Source organism: Medicago sativa, chromosome 4 (assembly GCF_051527215.1).
Source record: "Medicago sativa cultivar Bolivia chromosome 4, Bolivia_mono, whole genome shotgun sequence".
Taxonomy (NCBI): Eukaryota; Viridiplantae; Streptophyta; class Magnoliopsida; order Fabales; family Fabaceae; genus Medicago; species Medicago sativa.
The window spans coordinates 83,907,397-83,928,574 of record NC_140752.1 but is presented as its reverse complement, the minus strand read 5'-3'; the positions used below and the strand labels follow the sequence as shown (position 1 = coordinate 83,928,574).

Here is a 21,178-nt window from a genome sequence, read left to right as displayed (position 1 = left end):
ACGTGGCATATTGAAAACCATCTGATAAATCTAACGGTGTACAGTGATTCCATAAATCTGAATCCATAAACAAAGGAACCTCTCGAACAACACAGAAAAAGGTTTTAGCATTCCATTTCCATTCCTAGATAAACCTCTAGCTATTGACGACAACAATAATTCACACCAATTCAATGATTCATAATCGCCAATTCCTTCTCACTTATTCCAATCTATACAAACTCACCCATCATCTTCCCTTTCTTCCTCGCTCACCCTTTGCTCCAAAGTTAACCTTTTTACCATCCAAGCCTAAATTCACTTCAGCGTGGAAACTCCCAGGTTTGTTCAAAAATCCAAACTTTATAAGATTTTACTGTAATAATAATTCTGGGTCTAAGGAATGGACTGAGGAAATTGAGTATTTAGATGAATCGGGTAGTGTTATTTACAAGGGTAAAGGTGTTAGGTCAGTAGAGCCTGGTATTGATGATCATGTAATGGTGGGTGAGGTTAAAAAGCCCTTTTTGAATGCATTAGCTGTGGCTAAGATTGTTGAAGTTGTTAAGAGATGGAAGTGGGGTCCAGAATTAGAGATCCAATTGGATAAACTTCAGTTTGTGCCCAATATGACTCATGTGGCTCAAGCTTTGAAGGTTATTAATGATGGCGATGCTTGTTTGAGTTTGTTTAGGTGGGCTAAGAGACAGTGTTGGTATACAGTTAGTGATGATTGTTATGTTATTTTGTTTGATGGTATGAATTCGCGCAAGGATTTTGATGGGATACAGTCGTTGTTTGATGAGATGGTTGGTGATTCTGGGAATAGTGGGTTTTCGTTGGTTGTTTCGTGTAATCGAGTGATTCGGTATTTGGCTAAGGCAGAGAGGTTGGAAGTTGCTTTTTGTTGCTTCAAGAAGATACTGGATGGTGGTTGTGAAGTTGAGACTGAGACGTATAATTCACTTATTACTTTGTTTTTGAATAAGGGTTTGCCTTATAAGGCGTTTGAGATATATGAGAGTATGGAGAAAGCTAATTGTAAATTGGATAGTTCAACTTATGAGTTGATGATTCCGAATTTGGCTAAGTCGGGCCGTCTTGATGCTGCTTTCAAACTCTTTCAAGAAATGAAAGGAAGAGACTTTCGGCCGGGTTTAAACATTTTTGCTTCGCTTGTTGATTCGATGGGGAAGGCAGGGAGATTGGACAGTGCAATGAAAATTTACATGGAGATGCGAGGTTATGGGTACAGGCCTCCCCCTACTATATATGTTTCTTTGATTGAATCTTATGTGAAATCTGGAAAGTTAGAAACTGCTTTGAGGCTTTGGGACGAGATGAAATTGGCAGGGTTCAGGCCAAACTTTGGCTTGTATACATTGATCATTGAGTCTCATGCAAAATCAGGGAAACTTGATATTGCCATGTCTGCATTTTCAGACATGGAGAAAGCTGGATTTCTACCAACTCCATCTACATACGCTTGTCTATTGGAAATGCATGCTGCATCTGGACAAATTGATCATGCCATGAAACTGTACAATTCAATGACTAATGCAGGTTTAAGGCCAGGCCTAAGCACTTACACTGTTCTTTTATCTCTACTGGCTAATAAGAAGCTTGTGGATGTTGCTGCCAAAGTTCTACTTGAAATGAAGACGATGGGATATTCTGTGGATGTGACAGCTAGTGATGTTTTGATGGTGTATATCAAGGAAGGTTCGGTTGATCTTGCTTTGAGGTGGCTGCGTTTCATGGGTTCGTCAGGGATCAGAACAAATAATTTTATAATCCGACAGTTGTTTGAGTCATGCATGAAGAATGGGATATACGAGTCAGCCAAACCTCTTCTTGAAACATATGTTAACTCCGCAGCAAAAGTTGATTTGATACTTTACACTTCGATTTTAGCGCATCTTGTTAGGTGTCAGGATGAAGAGAATGAGAGGCATTTGATGTCTATCCTTAGTGCAACAAAGCATAAGGCCCACTCGTTTATGTGTGGACTTTTCACAGGCCCCGAACAGAGGGGACAACCGGTGTTGACTTTTGTAAGGGAATTCTTTCAAAGTATTGATTATGAATTGGAGGAAGGTGCTGCAAAGTACTTTGTCAATGTTCTTCTCAATTACCTAGTTCTTATGGGACAGATAAATCGAGCTCGATGTGTTTGGAAGGTTGCTTATGAGAATAAACTTTTCCCAAAGGCTATAGTTTTCGATCAGCACATTGCTTGGTCCCTTGATGTTAGAAACTTGTCTGTTGGAGCCGCCCTTATAGCAGCGGTGCACACTCTTCATAGGTTCAGAAAGCGTATGCTATATTATGGTATTGTCCCGAGACGGATTAAATTGGTGACGGGACCGACATTAAAGATTGTGATTGCACAGATGTTAAGCTCGGTAGAGTCTCCGTTTGAGGTGAGTAAAGTTGTTCTTAGAGCACCAGGAGATTCTGTCATGGAGTGGTTTAAGAAACCGATAGTTCAGCAGTTTCTTCTGAATGAAATTCCATCTAGGGCTGATATCCTGATGCACAAGCTGAACATACTTTTCCCCAATTCTGCACCCGAAATCAGATCTCTATCACCTCCTAAACCTCTAATTGCGGGAAGGGCAATGTAAACACAGTCTTAATATCTAATAGGTGTTTGAGGTGCACACTCTTTGGATGTTTAGGAAGGCTATACCATAACAGATATGTACTATTTAAGAATTTGGAATAAGATCTTTTTAGATTTATATTCTTTTTCCCACAAAAGCTGCTGAGTAGTGCATAAAAGCTCATATCCGCTGTCACAATTGTGATTTTTTTTTTACAAAAAGGTTTTCTCTGTTGGTGATATTAGGATAGGTTTAGTTGCTGATTATGCTCTTATTTCTTGGTTTAAATCATGTTATTATTGAGGTATCAGTTGTTAACCGTCTTTTCACCTATCTTGTTCTATGCTATCTAGTATCTATCTCCTTCCTTTGTGGTAACATTATAATTTGTGTAATGGCTTTTCATGAGCACATCTTTTTTCTTAAAAAAAATAAACTTTTTTAGAATGTGGCAGTTGAACAGGGAATGGGGAATTTTCAAAAAAAAACCCTACAAGAACCTTCTTTATTGTAAATTGGAGTTCTCCCATCCCAAATTGGTACGAAAACTGAATCAGTTTACCTATTTACCTGGCTCAAATGCCAAAATGATGACTTAAATCAGATACTCAACATGTAAACCCGGGTTTTCTCCTCATTCTCCGCCCTGTCAGTTTCTCTCTATATCTTGAATGGCCTTTGAAGTTGTAAAATCTCTCCTGATCATATATTTTTTTTTTGGAGAGCTTGCGAAAATCTCATTCAGGTATTTTTCCTTTCTCTCTGTCTTTTTGAATTTGCGTCTTCATCATTGTTTAATATTAAGTCTATTAGAGTTTGAGCAAGTGAGAAAGTGAGAGAAAGAAAATAAGAAACAATCGGTATTTCAGTCTTTTTTGACTCTTTCTCATCTACCACACTCATTATAATTAGTATACGCAGTTGCATGCTTTAACATTTCCCCTTGCAATCTTCGGGTGGATTGACAAGGACACGATTTGTTGATCACCCTAACCTTATCCCTTAGAACTGCAAAAATCTGAGATGACAGAGCCTTAGTAAAAGTCAGAAACCTGGTCTCGATTCGGAATATGCAGGACGACGAGACTCTTGTTAATGACCTATTCTCTTACAAAGAATATGTCAAGTTCCATAGGTTTTGTACTTGAATCCAGAACTGGATTATGTGAGAGGATAGCTCTATTGAGATAACAGTTATAGGGATACAAAGTTCTTTAAGCAGTGACTAGATCCACAAATGTTCTTGAACTATATTTGTTTTGTTACTTCTTTTTACTTATTCTATTGTGACCTTTCATCATTAGTTCTTCAGTTTTATTATGTCCATGATCACAAAAAGTGATTTCAGGTTTTGGGAAGTGATTTCTATCATTAGGTTTATGAAGGCTTGGGAAGTGAGAATAGGATATATAGAATTTCACTTGTTGAGGAAAAAGTTGAATCTATGGTTGTTTGTCACATGGACATGTCATTGGGGACATGGTCATGTTTCATTTCAGGCTGTCTGTCACTTTTTTCCAGCTCATAATTTTATAGTCAACTGGTCGGAATATTTAGGAGTTCTTGTAGTGCATACTGATGTGGTGCTTGAGCTCGTAGGTATTAAATTCACACTTGCTGTTTTGTATGTGTTAGTTAAATTCACCCTAGGAGACTCCCCCTGTGTATATGCTTCAAATACTGGTGCAATAAGTATTCAAAGTACTATAGTTTCTAGTTTGACTGCTTGACTTGTAGGATTAACATAATTCGATGCCAACTTTCATTGTCAACTGTCTTGTATGAAAATTTTATGGTATATGGATTCTGATTTTGTTTCTGTGAAATAAAAAAAAAAAGGGCAAGGGCAACCCGGTGCACTGAAGCTCCCGCATACGCAGGGTCCAGGAAGGGGTCCCACCATTTGGTGTATTGTGCGCAGCCTTACCCTGTTTTTACACAGTATGTGTTAGTTAAATTCACCCTAGGAGACTCCCCCTGTGTATATGCTTCAAATACTGGTGCAATAATTATTCAAAGTACTATAGTTTCTAGTTTGACTGCTTGACTTGTAGGATTAACATAATTCGATGCCAACTTTCATTGTCAACTGTCTTGTATGAAAATTTTATGGTATATGGATTCTGATTTTGTTTCTGTGAAATAAAAAAAAAAGGGCAAGGGCAACCCGGTGCACTGAAGCTCCCGCATACGCAGGGTCCAGGAAGGGGTCCCACCATTTGGTGTATTGTGCGCAGCCTTACCCTGTTTTTACACAAGAGGCTGTTTCCAGGACTTGAACCCGTGACCTTACAGTCACATGACAACAACTTTACCAGTAGCGCCAAGGTTACCCCTCTTCTGTGAAATAAAAAAAAAAAAAAGTCTTTTTATTGAATGGCTGGCATTGTTGTACCTTGTGTTTAATTGGGTTCTATATTTAGTCTCTTGTTTGGGTTTACTAAGCTGTTGTTGTGTTCTAGCTTCTAAAAGTTAAATTAGTCATGGCAAATCATTTAAATTTGGATATGCTTAGTCTCTTATATGCTGGAGGTATTGTTTTGCTCATATATACTGATATGCCTATTTGTAGAACTAGTGCATACAGGTCTCTATTTGTCCCTCCTTTTTATTTATTTTTCCAAAATAGCTCCTATCAGGTTTTTTCTTGCGCAAAAGTCATGATATGTTGACAGACTCAACCAGTATTGAAAGGGGCAGAGAACAAGAAATGAATAAAATAGTTACTTGTTAGGGTGGTCACCTAGTAATTCTCTATAATTTGAAAAATAATAGAGTAAAGCAGTCTATTGGTAATGCAATAATGTTTGTGTTTCTTTACAACGATTTACTTGTTCGAATTTGTTTAAAGTCATGTATGTTATTTTGAAATCCATGTCATTTCATAGTAAAGTTGCAATAAATTCGTTTATGCAAACATTTCCTTCGACACATTTGGGGAACAGAGCCTTAGAATGAGTACATACGTATTTCGGTGTATCACTCTCCTGTATAAGAGTATCACTCTTCTCCCTTTCAAAATTGTTCATTCCCTTAAAAATGCCCAGTGTGAGTTAACTCACGCTCGGCTTTTTCAACGTGAGTACGTTGGGCATTTTTCAGCGTGGGTTAACTCATGTAGGCCCGTGAATGAGCAAAGACAAAAGGGAGAAGAGCAATTTCCCTTGTATAATATGGTCTCTATTTGAATTATAGGCCCACGGCCCAATTGCAAGCACATCAAGACTTATTGGTGGTAGATGATGGCATGATAGGAAGAAATAGTTTTAGTATTCATTTTATATTAGTTATGGACCTCTTGATGTCTCTTTCGGATTTCTTTGAAAGTGTCAACTAATAGAGTTTATTATTGACTTATTGGCTATTTAACACCGATCAGTGTAGGATCTTTCTTTTTACCAAAACCTTTATAAATAAATATATTTTACAAATGGATTTCAGCCTGAAAATAAGTTTCAAGCTAAAAAAATGGAAAATTATCAAGTAACTTTAAATATACTTTTGAAGTCCTTATTTGTAACTTTAACCAGTATTTTTTTTAAGCTCTCCAAAAGAGCTTGGTCAAATGTTACCTTAATTTAATTGGTTTAGTTATCTAAGCTGACTAAGGAAGGTAAGTATATGTCTCCAACATCTCCAGCTTAACTAACTAAGTTCATTTAGGAATACTCTAGATCTCAATTATGTTATTGTAACTCACGAATATACTAGAGTCTGAAACAGAATTGTAAGTTTGTAAATGTTTGAATTCTAGAGAGAGTAGAGACTAGAGAGGTTAGAGAAATCATTCTTTTGTATTGACTATTGATTAAATGTTCTTGATTGCTTCTTCAATAAAAATGTTCTTGATTGATTACAATGATGTAACTTAGTCCTATTTATAGGATTAGATTCTAATTAACTGCGAGGTTTGCTGAGCAAGCTTTCTAAACAACCAATGAGCAAGTGACAAGTGTTAATAACTGTCACTGTACTAACAGGGTTGTAACTAACAAGTGTAATATAATAGTGCAGTACAATGCAAGTAGAGAGAATATACTAGTAAGGGCCTGTTTGAATTACTTTTTAAAAACTGTTTTCTAACTTTTAAAAACTTGAAAACAAAAAACACGCTTGGAAGCCTTCTTTTTAAAAACTGTTTTTGAAAACTATTTCTGATTTTGTTGTTTTAAAAACTAAAAAACAGAAACAGCTTTTCCATGTTTTGCTTTTGGAAATTGTAAAAACACGGAAAAGAGGTGAATTTCTATTAATGGCAAATTTGTAATATTTCACAACTTTAGAGATCAAACAAAACTCAATTTCGTTGACCATTCTCTCATTTTCGCTCAACATGGTCAACGCTCATTTTCTCTCAAGCTCTGGCGATTCTGCGAAGAACAAAAATGCGAATAACCCTAGATTTGCAATTCCATGAACCTAGTTCTTCAATCTGCAATTCTTCAATGAACATTGATCCGCGATTATGAATTGATATGCGATTCTTGTAACTATTATGTAATTTTTAAAGTTTTTATTTGATTTAGGATTTCAGACTTGGTAGGATTTCATAACATGGTAACCATGCCTTACTATTGTGCTCGTATTTTGAATCGTAAATGTCGCTGTTTTAAAATGGTGAGACAGTAATGTTTTAAACTAATTTGATGTGATTCATTGTTACTATATAAACAGGTTGAAGAATTTGAAAGAGTATGAAGAACACTAGCCATCGTCCACATTTCGCTGCTGCCTCCTCATCGGTCGCACCTACAGCCTCCTCATCGGTCGCGCCTGCCTCTTCCTCGGCCGCGTCTGCTTATGCCGGTGCGCCTGCCACTGCTGCATAAGTAACATACCTCACATCCACTTGAATGGATCCTCGTTGAGTTTAGAAATTAAACAAGTATGACTATACCATAGATAGTATTTCATTTCATCATATTATTTTATTTCATCTATATAGACTAGGAATTAAACAAGTACTGCTTTGTGTTGCGTCAGATTGGAGTTAAGAAAGATAGAGTGAAATCATATCTCATACCACACCACTTTCCACCTCACATGATACTTACATGTTCAGAAATTATTCTGTCACAATCTCATATAACACACCATTTGGTCCTTTCTTTTCACAAAAGTGGTGTGACACAAGTTTGAGCAGAGAAATTAATGAAAATCTACGTTGCTTTCCTGCCTGCATACTTATTCAACTCAGTGACATATATAGTGCATTTGTCCTAGCTAGGCATGTGGAAGACTATTTGAATTTATTTACTAGTGATACTTTTTATAGTCAAATTCAAATATACAGGAGCCGTGGGTTGACATGTTCATTTTGGCCTCATTTATCCATTCTTTTTGGTAATTCCATATCTTTTGTGGTAATACACATGTATGAGTTCTTGCCAACTTTGTCTTGGGTGAGAAGAATGTTAATATGCTGATAGCAGAATATATTAGCAATCTGAGAGAGCAACCTAGCACACCACCTTCCAGTGTATTCAATTACCTTGACATGTTTAGGTATTATGTTATGAACCAACTATCCCAAAAGGTTAAGCTATTTATGATAATTCTAGTGTGTGTGTATACATGTTTAGAGTAGACCCATCCAGGTTCTATACACATTTTTTTAATGATAGTTCATGTGTGTGACAAGTTCAGACCCATCAAGATTCTATATGCATTTGTTAATTTCTTCAATTATATAAAAACAAATTTTCATTGTGTTTTTTATATTCTTGTTAACTCTCAGGTCATTGCTGGTGACGTGTTGCAGTTCAAAATCGTTACAATTTCGACTGTCATTTGTTCCTGCGTCTATCCGGTTGTGTTTCCGTCCCAAATTTGCGTTGCAGTCAACATAAGAGGTAAGTTTCTTTCACAATAAGTTATTTAGATTGGACAATTAATTCCTTAATATAATGCATGTTCTGGTGTTGTCAATTGCAATTTCAGTGAAACATGTTGGAGAGCTTCAGGTTTGTGGGAGCATACATCATAAAATTGGAAGAGGTATATCACTTAAGGAGGTATGTCTGACTTTGCTTGGTGAGTTAGATGTAAATAGGAGGAGTAAGTTTGTCATGAACTTGTGGAACATTTGGAAGAGTCGCACTGTTAAACTGTGGGATAATGTGAATCCAAACCATCAGACTGTCATTAACTCTGCTGCTGTCTTTTTTTTTTTTTGCACACTGGTTTCGAGCACAATAGTGCTGCGGACTAAAATCAGTTCGGCAAACGTACACTACTCAGAATTGGTTCCATCCACCACTGGGCTGCTATGAATGCAATATTGACGCATGCTTTTTCCAGCACAAAAGGAAAACCGCATTTGGCATGTTCTCGAGAGACCATATTGGCAGATTTATCACCACTATAATAGATTCAGTACGGTATTATCATCTTGCAACATTGGAGGGCGAGGCGTTGGGTCTTTTTCGAGCTCTTAATTGGCTGAAAGACTTGGGACTTCAACAAGTCATGTTTGAGGTGGTTAGCAAGGTAGTGGCGGACCAGATTAACAAGCCAATGAATTATGCTTTCGCATTTGGTTCAATCATTAAGTCGTGTTTGAAGAATTTTATATCCTTTTCCCAATTTTAGTGTAAGTTGTATTCAAGAGACAAACGGATGATGTAGCTCACTCTAGTTCGAGTGACACCTTCCAATACTAGTCCCGAAGATTTTCATCTGTATCTCTTCTATTATTATGAATGAAATGAGTTGATATCTTTGTCAAAAAAATAATATCATTGCAAGTGTTTTTGTATAGTTTATGGATTTATTTTAATTTGCTTCTTGTCACTAATGTCAAAGCTTAGTTGCCATCTATCATAAAAGTAATTTTATTTTAAATTATAATGGTATAATATTTTGATGTGTTTCCCCTTTTTCAATATTACAGCACTTGAAAATTAATTGTACATTTAGTTAGTGATAAATTCTACATTTAACTAAAGTATTTGAAAATTAATTAAAATAATTTTTATACTTTAAATCATTAATTATAATAATACAAGTTGTAAAATTTTATCTGATTATTTAACAATTAAGTTATTTGATTGGTAACTAATGATAAAATTGTAAAAAAAAATAAAAATCAAGGTTAAAATTGAAAGAAAAATGTTACATCACAACTTTGATTATTTGATCAAATAAAGAAGGATTAAATTTTGAATAAAATATTTTATATAAAAGGTAGTTCAAATAGATATAGATTATAAAACATTTTTTAAAAATTTGATTATCAAATGGATTTTCTGATTTTCTCTCCTCAAAAACTGTTTGAAAACTAATTACCGAATGAATTTTCTCATTTTCTATTTTCTAAAACAGTTTTGAAAATCACGTTACCAAACAGATTTTTTTTTTCTTCTCTTCTTAAAAACAGTTTTTTAAAATTGATTTATAGAACATATTTTAAAAACTAAAAACTAAAACTATTTCAAACAGACCTTAACTGTTTATATATCTCACAGTATAAATCCATTTCATACTCCCTAAAAAAAATCCATTTCATACATTAAAATAAAAATATCAGATAGTTTTCTAAGTTAATAAAAATTCATAGGCTTAATCTTTTTCATGTAAATTTGAAGTTCTTGATTGAATTAATTTTAAGGAGAATAAATATTAACAATCAAATTACACTTACTCGATTACACGTCTTCAAAGTAATTGATCTAGTATCAATTAAAAATAATAATAAAGTGGTTAGAGTCAAGTTGCTAATACAATTTCAGTTAAAGTCAAATTAATCATTAGTACTCGAGGAATACTTGAGTTCGATATCTAATTGAAATGATTTATGGTTAGGTTTTACTTATCTTAGAGCAAACGGTTTAGAAAGGATTAATATAAATAAAGATAAGCTTCAACTTTTAGAAAACCTGTTCAACAATACTCAAATTTAGTTAGAATCTCACCCTATAAATAGAAGGATTGAGATAAATAAAGAAAATAGGAAAATATTAACGAGTGTCCCCGTGGTGTTCGTTAAGGGCATTAAATGATAATTTTTTTATAAAAACATGTGCATTCGATGTATTGGAAATTGAACTATTTAACTTTTTAAAATTACAATTTCTTAATTTAAAATGTTTAAAGAGTGTTCCAATGACACTCGTTAACAAGACCTAAGAAGATAAACCTTGATGAAGATGAATTTTAAACTCATCGCCGTTTAAATTGTAAAAAAGAAGAAGCGGAGGTTTCCTCAACATTGGATTCTTTGCCAACCATTCTATTTTTGTGATACTGACACAAAAATCAAAAAACAACAGAGAGAGAAAAGGTAAAAACATAATGTAAGTATGAGAAAGAAAGTTGTCACAAAATAATTGTACAAATATCATTTTTCTTAGTTATTGTGTATGACGGATCATGATTATATATCATTGGTTGTTTTGTCTCTATTTGTATCTTAACAAATCATCTTTCTTCTAAATAATTTATTTTAATCATTCATATATTTTCTAAAGAGAAATGGTATTTTCACAACCATTTTTTGACAACTTTTGGACAACTTTCTCTCTGATACTCACATGATATTGTTATCCCATCTCTTCCTTTTTCTCTCTCCATTGTTTTTGACCAATAAAAAGTGAGAAAAACAAGGTTGTCAACAAAGTTGTCATCAAATGGATGTCAAAATATCATTACTCTTTTCTAAATACATCAAAGTTATAAAATAGTAAAGATTGAGAACCGATTTTCGGGTATGTGTGACCAGGTTAATCTAGATTACAATCTAAATCTGTCCTCTATCGATTTTTACATAATGTCGACAATATATATTTACACGAATTCGGATATTGAAAAGAGAAATGATATTCTAACAACAATTTTGTGACAACATATGTGACAACTTTATCTCTCATACTCACATTATCTTTTTACTTTCTCTCTATTGCTTTGGTTTCCGTTTCACTATCTACTTTTCCTTTGAAAATTGGTGGTTGTCACAAAAGTTGTTAATTTTTGGTTGTTAGAATATCATTGCTCTATTGAAAATGAGACTACCCCCCAAAACTAGTAGACATCAAGACTGCAAATGGGTGTTGAGTCATTCAATAAATAGAATACAACTCATTTTAGTGATTCGATGAACTTAAAAATAAAAATAGTTGAAACAGTTGAAGTGTTTGGAATTATATTACAGAAAATCTTTCAAAGACAAAAAAAAATATAGGGCGGTAGGGAGAGACCATATACATATGGTACGTACTATTATTATGCTGTCGATTATAATTATAAGGTCCTGCTAAGTCTTAAGGACTTGAAGAATAAAATAAATAAATTTTAAACTTTCAATATATAAAATATCCCGAGTAAAAAATGTAAATATACCACGATATAATATATATATATATATATATATTTTTTTTTTTAAGGAACCACGATATAATATTTCTATCTCCGGTTTTTTCAAAAAAAATATTTCTATCTCCAGTAAAAAAATTCAAACTTTGAAGTCATACATACTAAATGTATGTTTTGTTCACTAGTGACAAGATTTGAGTTTGAATACATAGCAATAGTTCTAATATAAGTAAGACCTATAACTTGAGGTGCAGTAAGTAATTGAGGTTAAGTAGTTAGCAAAGGCTAATGGATTACTCAGCTGACAAAAGCCCGGTAGTGATTATTTGACTTGTAGAGCACACAATTAGGAAGTTCCACAATTAGTTCTATAAATAGAACCCTTGTGTTAAAGTCAAAGCATTTCTTTTGAGAAATCCTAAAATCGCATATCAAACCATAGTTCTCTCTGAACCTCAGAGCACTACGTTGTCTTAGATTACCACCATATGTGGTGGCTTAATCCCCATGTTTGTTTGGGAGTGCATGTTTTGTTTTAGTTTCATTTTATATTATTCAGTGTGCCTCTTTTATGGCTTATCGCTTTAAATTTTCTTGGTTTGTTGATGTAATAGATACATTTATTACATAATTCTCTCCTAGCACTTCTTATCCGCGCTCTTCACATAAACACAACATTCATGACATTGTTGCTAAAATATACATATATCATACGCCTATAAAAATTGAAAGAAGCTAATCAAATCTAAACACACTAAGAAGACAATCCTAATTTATCTGAAGTGTATCATATTTTAAATTTTAATATACACTTTTTAATTAATTGGTTCAAACTTAACCGATCCATTTTTTTATATAAAAAGAAAGTTATCCTGATCCAAACTGAACAGCAATTTTTCTAAAAAAAATATAAATATAAATTTAATAAGGCTCATGCTTTTGTTCATTGGAAGTTGCCTTCATTTGATCATAAGTGGTCATTCAAAATGACAAAAATCAAAGTGATAATTACAAGTTATCACAAGAAAAAAAAACTCAAACATAGTGATCATTACTAGAAATTAAAGCATTATTGTGTTGAAACCATCTACGGGGAAATACTTCAGTGACATTAATGTCACGGTACCATTAAATCCTAGCCATACAAAGGTGACATTAATATGTGTTGTATGGCCAAGATGCTCCCCATGATGTGTTGTGTGGCCAGGATTCAATGTCATGGTGCCATTAATGGCACCCAAGTGCTGCCCCTACTACTACTACTAATTTTGCAAAGAGAAATGATATTTTGACAACCACTTTTTGACAACTTTTTGACAACTTTCTCTCTCATACTCACATGATGTTGTTATCCTCTCTCTTCCTTTTTCTCTCTCCATTGTTTTTGACCAATAAAAAGTGAGAAAAACAAGGTTGTCAACAAAGTTGTCGTCAAATGGATGTCAAAATATCATTACTCTTTTGCAAATGCTTCATTTGTTTTTTGTTTTACAAAATCACGGTTAAAATGTTATTTTATTAAACTCAAATGCACTCTAATTTGTCTATATTTTGTTAAAATTGAAAGAAGCTCAGTTGGTAAGGATAATGCTATGCAAAGTCCGGGGTTCGAATCCCGACCACCACAAAAAAAAATTGAATGAAGAAAATAATTACTCTATCCATCTTCCAATACATTTCATTCTAGCTAAAAAAATTATAGTTTAGATGTCGTTTGACAATAGATAAAATTACTCTATCCATCTTACAATTTTGTTTTTTTTTATACAACCTGATGTTCCAGAAAATAGATAAAATACCTAGGTCATGAGGTTAGGGTTCTTCTACAAGTAATGATGAAAAAGAAAAATGAAAAATGAACCTCCTAAGTCCTAACCTAACCATTGAGTTGACATAAACAACAAACTTTAGTTCATAAATAACCAGTGTTGTTCCTCACAAACCAAACCATAGAACCAGACACAGTGATAGAAACAGAGAAACTTTGGAAGAGAAAAGACATCACAAACAAGTGGTGTTGTGGGGTGAGACATGAGAGGAAGTGGAAGTGACCCATCATCAGAAGCAAAGGGAGACATGAAAGTGAATCAGAAACCTGCATGGTTAGAGAGGTTAATGGGTGAGACATTCTTTGGGGGTTGTGGGGTCCACAAAAACCAAAGGAAGAACGAAAAGAACATCCTTTGTTTGCACTGTTGTCTCACCATCTGCCCTCACTGTCTCCCTTCTCACCCCTCTCATCCCCTCCTTCAGGTACTACTAACTTAACTTCTGTTATGGACCTTATCAACTCCAAAATTTCAAAGGGTATTTGCAAATTAATTCATGTGGTTATAGTCTTCTTTAATTTCTAGCACTTCTTTTTTTCCTTTGGATGTTTCTTTTCCTTTGGATTACTTTATTCTATTACAAATGATTAAATTCAGATGCACCTATATTTATGTTCTTCAATTAATGAAGTTTTTGAACAATTTTAAAAGTTTTTTTTTCAATGTGAAAAATTGTTGATGATGATTTTAGTCGCTGAACTTCTTATTTTTGATAAATTTGATAGGTGATATTATTTGCCAAATTGTCTATGATTGGTTTTATGACATGGATTTATGCTTTGTTTGGTGCCTATTTCTAAATACTTCCTTCAAATTCTTTTTCTCGAAATCTTTCTACTCCAGATTTTGTAAAGGATAGCAATTAAGTTTAATTTTGTAAAGGATAATTGAGTCAAGAATTTTTTGTTTAAACATTTGGAAATTTGCAACGTTATCGAAACATAACATAATTGTTTTTTTAATAAAAAAACACTATATATCCTTCGTATAAAATTCAGACAAATCACACCAGATTTCCTTTATTTTTCTGTGGGATTCGAACTAACATAATTTGTGTTAAAAAAAAACAGCTTAGAAATTATGTTTCTACTTGATTATTATTATTATTATTATTATTATTATTATTATTATTATTATTATTATTATTATTATTATTATAGGATTAGTTCTATTTTCTTTTAATTTAATTTTTATTTTTTGGTTTTCTAGAATTGACAAGGGCTTGGTAAATTGAACTCACCACGACCACTAGACACTAGTGACCAATTTTGTCTCATTGTGTTTGATGTTTCCCCAGATATCACTGTTGATGCTTAAACACAGTTTTCCACTTTTTGTTTTCCAGGAGGGTTCACCATGTCTTGTATGATTAATTTCTACTTTAATGTTTTGGTTTCTTTCCCATTAATGGAAGATCCCTTTTTTTTATCCAATTTCCCCTGCAACGTTCCTTTCATTGAAAGCGAAAGCTTTGACCCAAATTCTTCTTCTGTCTTTCTACTTCAAGTTTGGAAAGCCCTACTTCCCAACTCTAGTTTTTATTTTTAGGACGTGCATAGTTCCAATATAACATTAACCAAACTTTGATTTATCCCATTAAATAGAGTTTGTTAATGAATTAAACTACGCCATATTTATGTAATATTATAAAATTATATTTGAATTCAACTCATTCATCTTTATTTTATTTTTTTTATTTTTTTCGGGTTTTCCTCCACCTTTAATCATCTCCAAATGAAAATTTAAATTAATTCAATGATTATTGTAATAAAGAATAATTTAATGGTTACTCTTGCACTCCTCCTGTACCAGGTTATAAAAGTTTGTCTCAAATTAGAAGTCGGTTTACAAAATATAATTGATCTAACAATGAAAAATTACTGTACTTTCCTATCACTCTATTTATTTTTTGAAGGACTATCACTCTATTTATTATTTTTTATTTTTCTTTGAATTTTATTACTATTTCTTTTTCTCATGCTATTATTAATGAAAAATAATTTTGTAAAACAACTTATAGGTTTCCGTGTAAGATTAACTATATTTAAGTTGAATAAAAGTATCAAAATGATCTTGACCAAAATAAATATTTTTGTTACGGGTATGATTGAATTCTGAACACACTTATCAATATTTCACTCTTTAACATTAAAAAAAAAACCCTCTTTAACTCTCACACTCCTTCCTTATTCCTTAAGAAAATAAAATAAAATCTCACACTCTCACCACCGAACCAATCTTAATAATATTTCATTGGATGACATTATTTTCATCCCAGAAACTGTCACATTTCATTCATATTTTTAGTTTGAATTCTTCATGTATAACTTAAAACTTAAACTCAAAAGTATTTTAATGTATGTGATAGAAATAGAATACTATGTTAGGTAAACAATTTTGTGATGATATGTAAATATGGAAAGTTGTTTTTTTGCCTGCTTACTCATACCCTCATTTGTACTATAATTTTGTATTGTATTTTGTATTTGTATCATTGTATGAATGACCAATAATGTGTGACAATAATTGAGATGTTTGCTATTGCTGCCATATTGTGCAGGTGAGAAGGTATGTTTACCATGACGTGGTTCAATTGGGTGATCTTGAAAAGCTCATCGATTGCTCCTATATTCAGGTCAAACAAATACTACTACTACTACTCTAAAAATAAAATATTTCACTAACCCAAAAATCAATATCAGTATATATATATATATATTACGTGAAAAACAATGATAATTAATGGATGGATTAATTAACATATATAGCTAGAAATAATATATGAGTTGGTTTGGAATGGATGCAGCCATATACGATTAACGGTGCGAAAGTGATATTCTTAAATGAGAGGGTGCAGTCAAGGTCATGCAAAGGTACTACTACTGCTGCCAATGCCAACTCTTGCTGCACTTGTGACAGGATTCTTCAGGATCCCTTCCATTTCTGTTCTCTCTCATGCAAGGTAATGTATCCCTAATTTTTGTCTCATTTCTATGTCTTTCTTTCTACATATATATCATTTCCTTTTGGCCATTTACTTTCGCATACAAATTACCGGTCAACGATCCAAATTTTTCAACTTTTGTATGTAATAATAATTGATTGATACTACTTCTTTTCCTATATAGTACAAATATATCCTTTGGTGATTATCAGATAATGAAGTTTTATGTCATTATTCTCAAATTATATAATTTGGGAACACTAAAACTACTTTCGGTATAACGTTATATACGAAAAATAATGGCTTAGTAAGAAATCTCTTATTTTAGTAAATTTAGTCAATATATACCGTTAAAATATTCTGTTACACCTTTGAGGTCATATTTTCAAGATTTTATGTTTTATCCACATGCACATATGTGTGTATCAATATGTGGTTGGTGTTATTCTTTTTAAAATGGATGTATTGTTAGTTTTTGTGTTGACGGTGGGGATCAAAATCTTAGTTTAATTATATTCTTTTTATAATTCTAATGAACCAATATTTATTAGTTATGAAGGGTACTTTAGGCAATATTCATAATTTTTTTATTGTGCGTGCTTAAATTAAATGTGTTCAATTACATTTTTTAATATACATAATTTGATCAATTTTTCCCATTAGTTTATTTTATAAGGAGTATATTTCTAATCAATATTATTAAGTGTTTTTTTAGTAATTAATATCATTAGGTCTCTTGATGGCTATAGGAGAAGTTAGGATTGAACAGATTCATATATGTAAAATATCTTAGAAACATTTATGCACAAAATAAATAAATTTTATATGCTTTTCCGTAATACATGTGAAAAATTGCAAAAGAACAAATGCTTAAACTGACACGCATTTATATTACATTTTTTTTCAACATTTTCAATAATTTGTACTTATTTAGTTTCAAATTAACTATTCCACTTGTCATTTCACACGTATTAAGAAAAGGGTCTTGTTAACTTTCTTACTTTCACCACTATTATAAGTAAAAAATCGTTTTTAGGTTCATTGAATAATAAATGTAGCATCAGTTATTCAATGAACCTAAAAATTGTTTTTTTCTTATAATAGTGAGTAGTGACCGAAGGGATTTTGTCTCAAGGCATTTGTCAAAGAATTTAAAAGTAACAATCTTACATTAAAAAAAAACTTTAAATAATTAAATGCACGACTGAGACAATTATTTCTATGTTAAGTTTATTAACATATGCCCTAACCCTTAGGTCACATGTTAACATTTGCGTTGAAAAAGTTATATAAATGAAATAGAGAGAAAAATATTTTTATTAAAATACCTTTATCAAATATTGTTGTATTTATCATTTTTCATAAATGCAAAGGAAAAAATGTTAAACCGAAGATGCTGAAAGTGGTATAATTGAAAAATAATAATTAATTGTGTTAAAAATTGAAAATGTTAATTATTTTAGGATAAATTCACTTTGTAAAAAGATCGGTTATTTTGAAACTGAAATAGAGAGAGTACTTAGAACATACGCATCGGTTGCTTCTGACCCTCTTAATTTTTTCATATAAACCAAGAATACAATGTCAGAATCTTGTGGATGTTTGGCTTTGTAAAACCATTCCTAAAGTTGACAATGTTGCCCAATTATACTACGATTCTCTTTGCTGTGTTGGATTATAAAGATAGAGTTAAAAATAACACATGCATTTTGAGTTTTGATGAATTATCTTGGGGTGCAATGGGACACGTTTGTAGTTTTTGATGGATGGTTTGGAAATATTTGTTTAAATAATTATAAAGTGTGGAGTGTTACTAAAATATTACTTTCTAAAAGCCAAACCAAACAAACTCTTAGAGCATCCACATTGATAGGGTCTTTACTATTTAAGACCCGGTATCTAATAGGTATCCTCAATGGGAGAAAAAAATTTGGGGGTCTCTTAAGACCTGGGGTCTCACTTAGACCATCTCCATTGGGAGGGTTTTAACTATTTAAGACCCGGTATCTATTAGGTACCCCAAATGGAGAGAATCTTTTTCAGGATCTTATAAGACCCGAGGTCTTGCTTAAAACCTCCACTTTTAAGCAGGACCCACACTCTTTTAATATTATAAAATTGAAATATAATGATATAAAGTTATTGATAGTTGATTAGTGGGTCCCATTTAAGAACTTTGTGTGAGATCTGGGTTGGAGTGATTGAGTGTTTATTAGGTAATACTATTAAAAAATTATAAATGAGTGATGTGTACATGTGAGACTCATTTAATTTAAGAACCCAAAAATGGGTGTCTCCATTGTGGATGCTCTTCCCAATCTTAAGTGGACCTCACACCATTTTTCAATAAAATAATCATTATTTGAGTTGTTTTTAGGACCCATTTAGACATTTTGATAGATGATCTCCATTGAAGTGGTTAAGGACATGTTATTAAAAAATAAAAATAAAAATGATGTGTCCATATGAGGCCTGTTTAAAACCTCAAATGCGAGAGTCTCCTTTATCGATGCTCAGGTTTGAACTAACTTAACCATTCAAATAAAAAAAAAAAAATATTAAGGTAGATTTGAAAGAAAAATAATTACTTTGAAAAGACCAGCCGCTAGCCTATCCTCGGAGCTTAAAACACCTATGGGATTGGTTTTGGTTTGTGTCTTTATGAACTAACCAAGTTGTCTTTCTCTTCTTGAAAACCTCGAATGTGACAGTAATACTCCACATAAGTAAATGCAGGTAGAACTTTGCTGCTTTAATTAATTTTTCTGTTTTTTGGGATGTACATAAAAATGTGTTAAAATATTTTATTTAAATTATTTTTTGGTAGATGAAATTAACGTTGTAAACCACAACACAACATGTAAACATATTTGTATAAAATAATGCAGGTTGATCACATGGTATACAAAGGTGAAAGCTTGTCCAGCATAATACATCGATTCCATGAATCCCATTTTTCATTTTCGCAGTTCGAGGGTTTAAGGGTAGATAGATCAGAGGTTATTGATGAAGACAATACCCAATTTGTCCCTACCAATACTGAGGAGGCTACAAGCCGTTCTATGAATATGAATAATATTTCATGTGAACCACCCAACAACAAAACCAATGGTTTCTTCCTCTCCCTTGGAAGTAGGAGAAAGGGTGCTCCTAAGAGAGCTCCTCTAATCTAGACCAGTGCAATGCAATGTTATTCAAATGAAGACCATGGCAAAGAAAAGGTGGTAGTAAATTTCTATATAGAAATATATTAATTAATTAACATTGGGTTATGACCAAATAAATATTCGAATGATTTGAGTTTCCTTTTGTCATTTTTAATAATAATATGTATATAGATTTTATGAGTGATTTCCTGCATTATCTTATGATGAATTTCCATTATCATCTTCAGTTGTCATAGCGCTGCATTCGGATTACCTGCATTAATAAATGCAAGTATTTATACGCATTAATAAATCTCAGTGTTTGATTTGAGACTGATTGATTCATATCAAATCATCTTTTAATGACATCGGCTATTGATTTGAAATCGAACGGCTTATGTATCACAAATTCAATGCGTGAAAACTAAATACATTCTTTGTTACTGTTATACTCCCTCCGTTTCTATATGTAAGTCCTTTTTGCTTTTTTCACATTTCTTAAGAAAAGTTGTTAGTGTAATCAGTGGCGGAGCCAGGATTATTGTAAAGTCTGGGCAAAAAAAATTTGCAACACATTTATAGGGGTTTACATAAGAAATTGCAAGCAAATAATCAAAAAATTTAAAGAAATTGTCCAATTTATTGTGGTTTATATAATAAATTCATAGGGATTTACATAAGAAATTGTAAAAAATTTGGGCCGAAGTCCGGGAAGTGCCCGGGGTTGCCGGGCTATAGAACCGCGCATGAGTGTAATTAATGTGTCTATTTTGTGTGTTACTATTACCAAATTGTCCTTTGTTTGTATGCGTATTAAATTTGACTTTTCATATTTTAAGACAAGTTAATAGTATTAATTAGGGGTATGTTTAGGAAAAAAGTAATAAATGCATCTAGTAATTTGAAAAGGGGTTTACATTTAGGGACAAAAATAAAATCAAATGGGTGCTTAGATAGGGACGGAGGGAGTAAAACAAAAGTCCACTATTAAATTCATTAGATAAGTGATTATTCCGTCTTTTTACATCACTTATCCAATAAATTTAAAAGATAGATTTTTGCTTATAGTAATGGCTAGAGATAATATTTGCCGTAGTGCTAATTCTATATACGAGAGAAAGTTGGACCAAAAACATAAATTTTTATTAACCAAATTTTTATTGCAACGGACTCCATATGACCCAATGTGGTACTTGACAAGGTGGAAGTTTAAAAAAATAGAGAGATCCTAACTCCCGACGAGCACAATAAGTTGTCTTATAGATGATAAATTTATATAATTAAAAGAGAAGTACTTGATAACCGTTATTTTCTTACAAGTTTATGACGTGTTTTGACTAGTTTTTAACCTTTTTTATACTCTAA

General features: G+C 32.5%; 2 protein-coding genes and 1 long non-coding RNA gene across 4 annotated transcripts; all 3 read left to right on the top strand.

The window, feature by feature from the left end:
* Nucleotides 1–83: 83 nt before the first annotated feature.
* On the top strand, nt 84–2,723 carry EMB2217 (Pentatricopeptide repeat (PPR) superfamily protein). The gene has a single exon (XM_085704596.1). It carries the CDS (start codon nt 174–176, stop codon nt 2,604–2,606), a length of 2,433 nt encoding a protein of 810 aa, XP_085560722.1. The 5' UTR covers nt 84–173; the 3' UTR covers nt 2,607–2,723.
* A 379-nt stretch (nt 2,724–3,102) lies between these two features.
* On the top strand, nt 3,103–9,264 carry LOC146932892 (uncharacterized). 2 transcript variants are annotated; one of them, XR_015007281.1, is made up of 5 exons: nt 3,103–4,180; nt 7,260–7,470; nt 8,323–8,437; nt 8,526–8,599; nt 8,784–9,264. It is a non-coding gene; the product is annotated as an uncharacterized LOC146932892 (long non-coding RNA). The 2 variants fall into 2 exon arrangements; XR_015007282.1 differs by lacking the exon at nt 3,103–4,180 and adding an exon at nt 4,538–4,913.
* Nucleotides 9,265–13,533: 4,269 nt separating this feature from the next.
* On the top strand, nt 13,534–20,018 carry LOC146932891 (protein RGF1 INDUCIBLE TRANSCRIPTION FACTOR 1-like). The gene is made up of 4 exons (XM_085708381.1): nt 13,534–14,147; nt 16,284–16,358; nt 16,530–16,685; nt 19,556–20,018. Exons 1-4 carry the CDS (start codon nt 13,926–13,928, stop codon nt 19,838–19,840), a joined length of 738 nt encoding a protein of 245 aa, XP_085564507.1. The 5' UTR covers nt 13,534–13,925; the 3' UTR covers nt 19,841–20,018.
* The last annotated feature ends 1,160 nt before the right edge of the window (nt 20,019–21,178 follow it).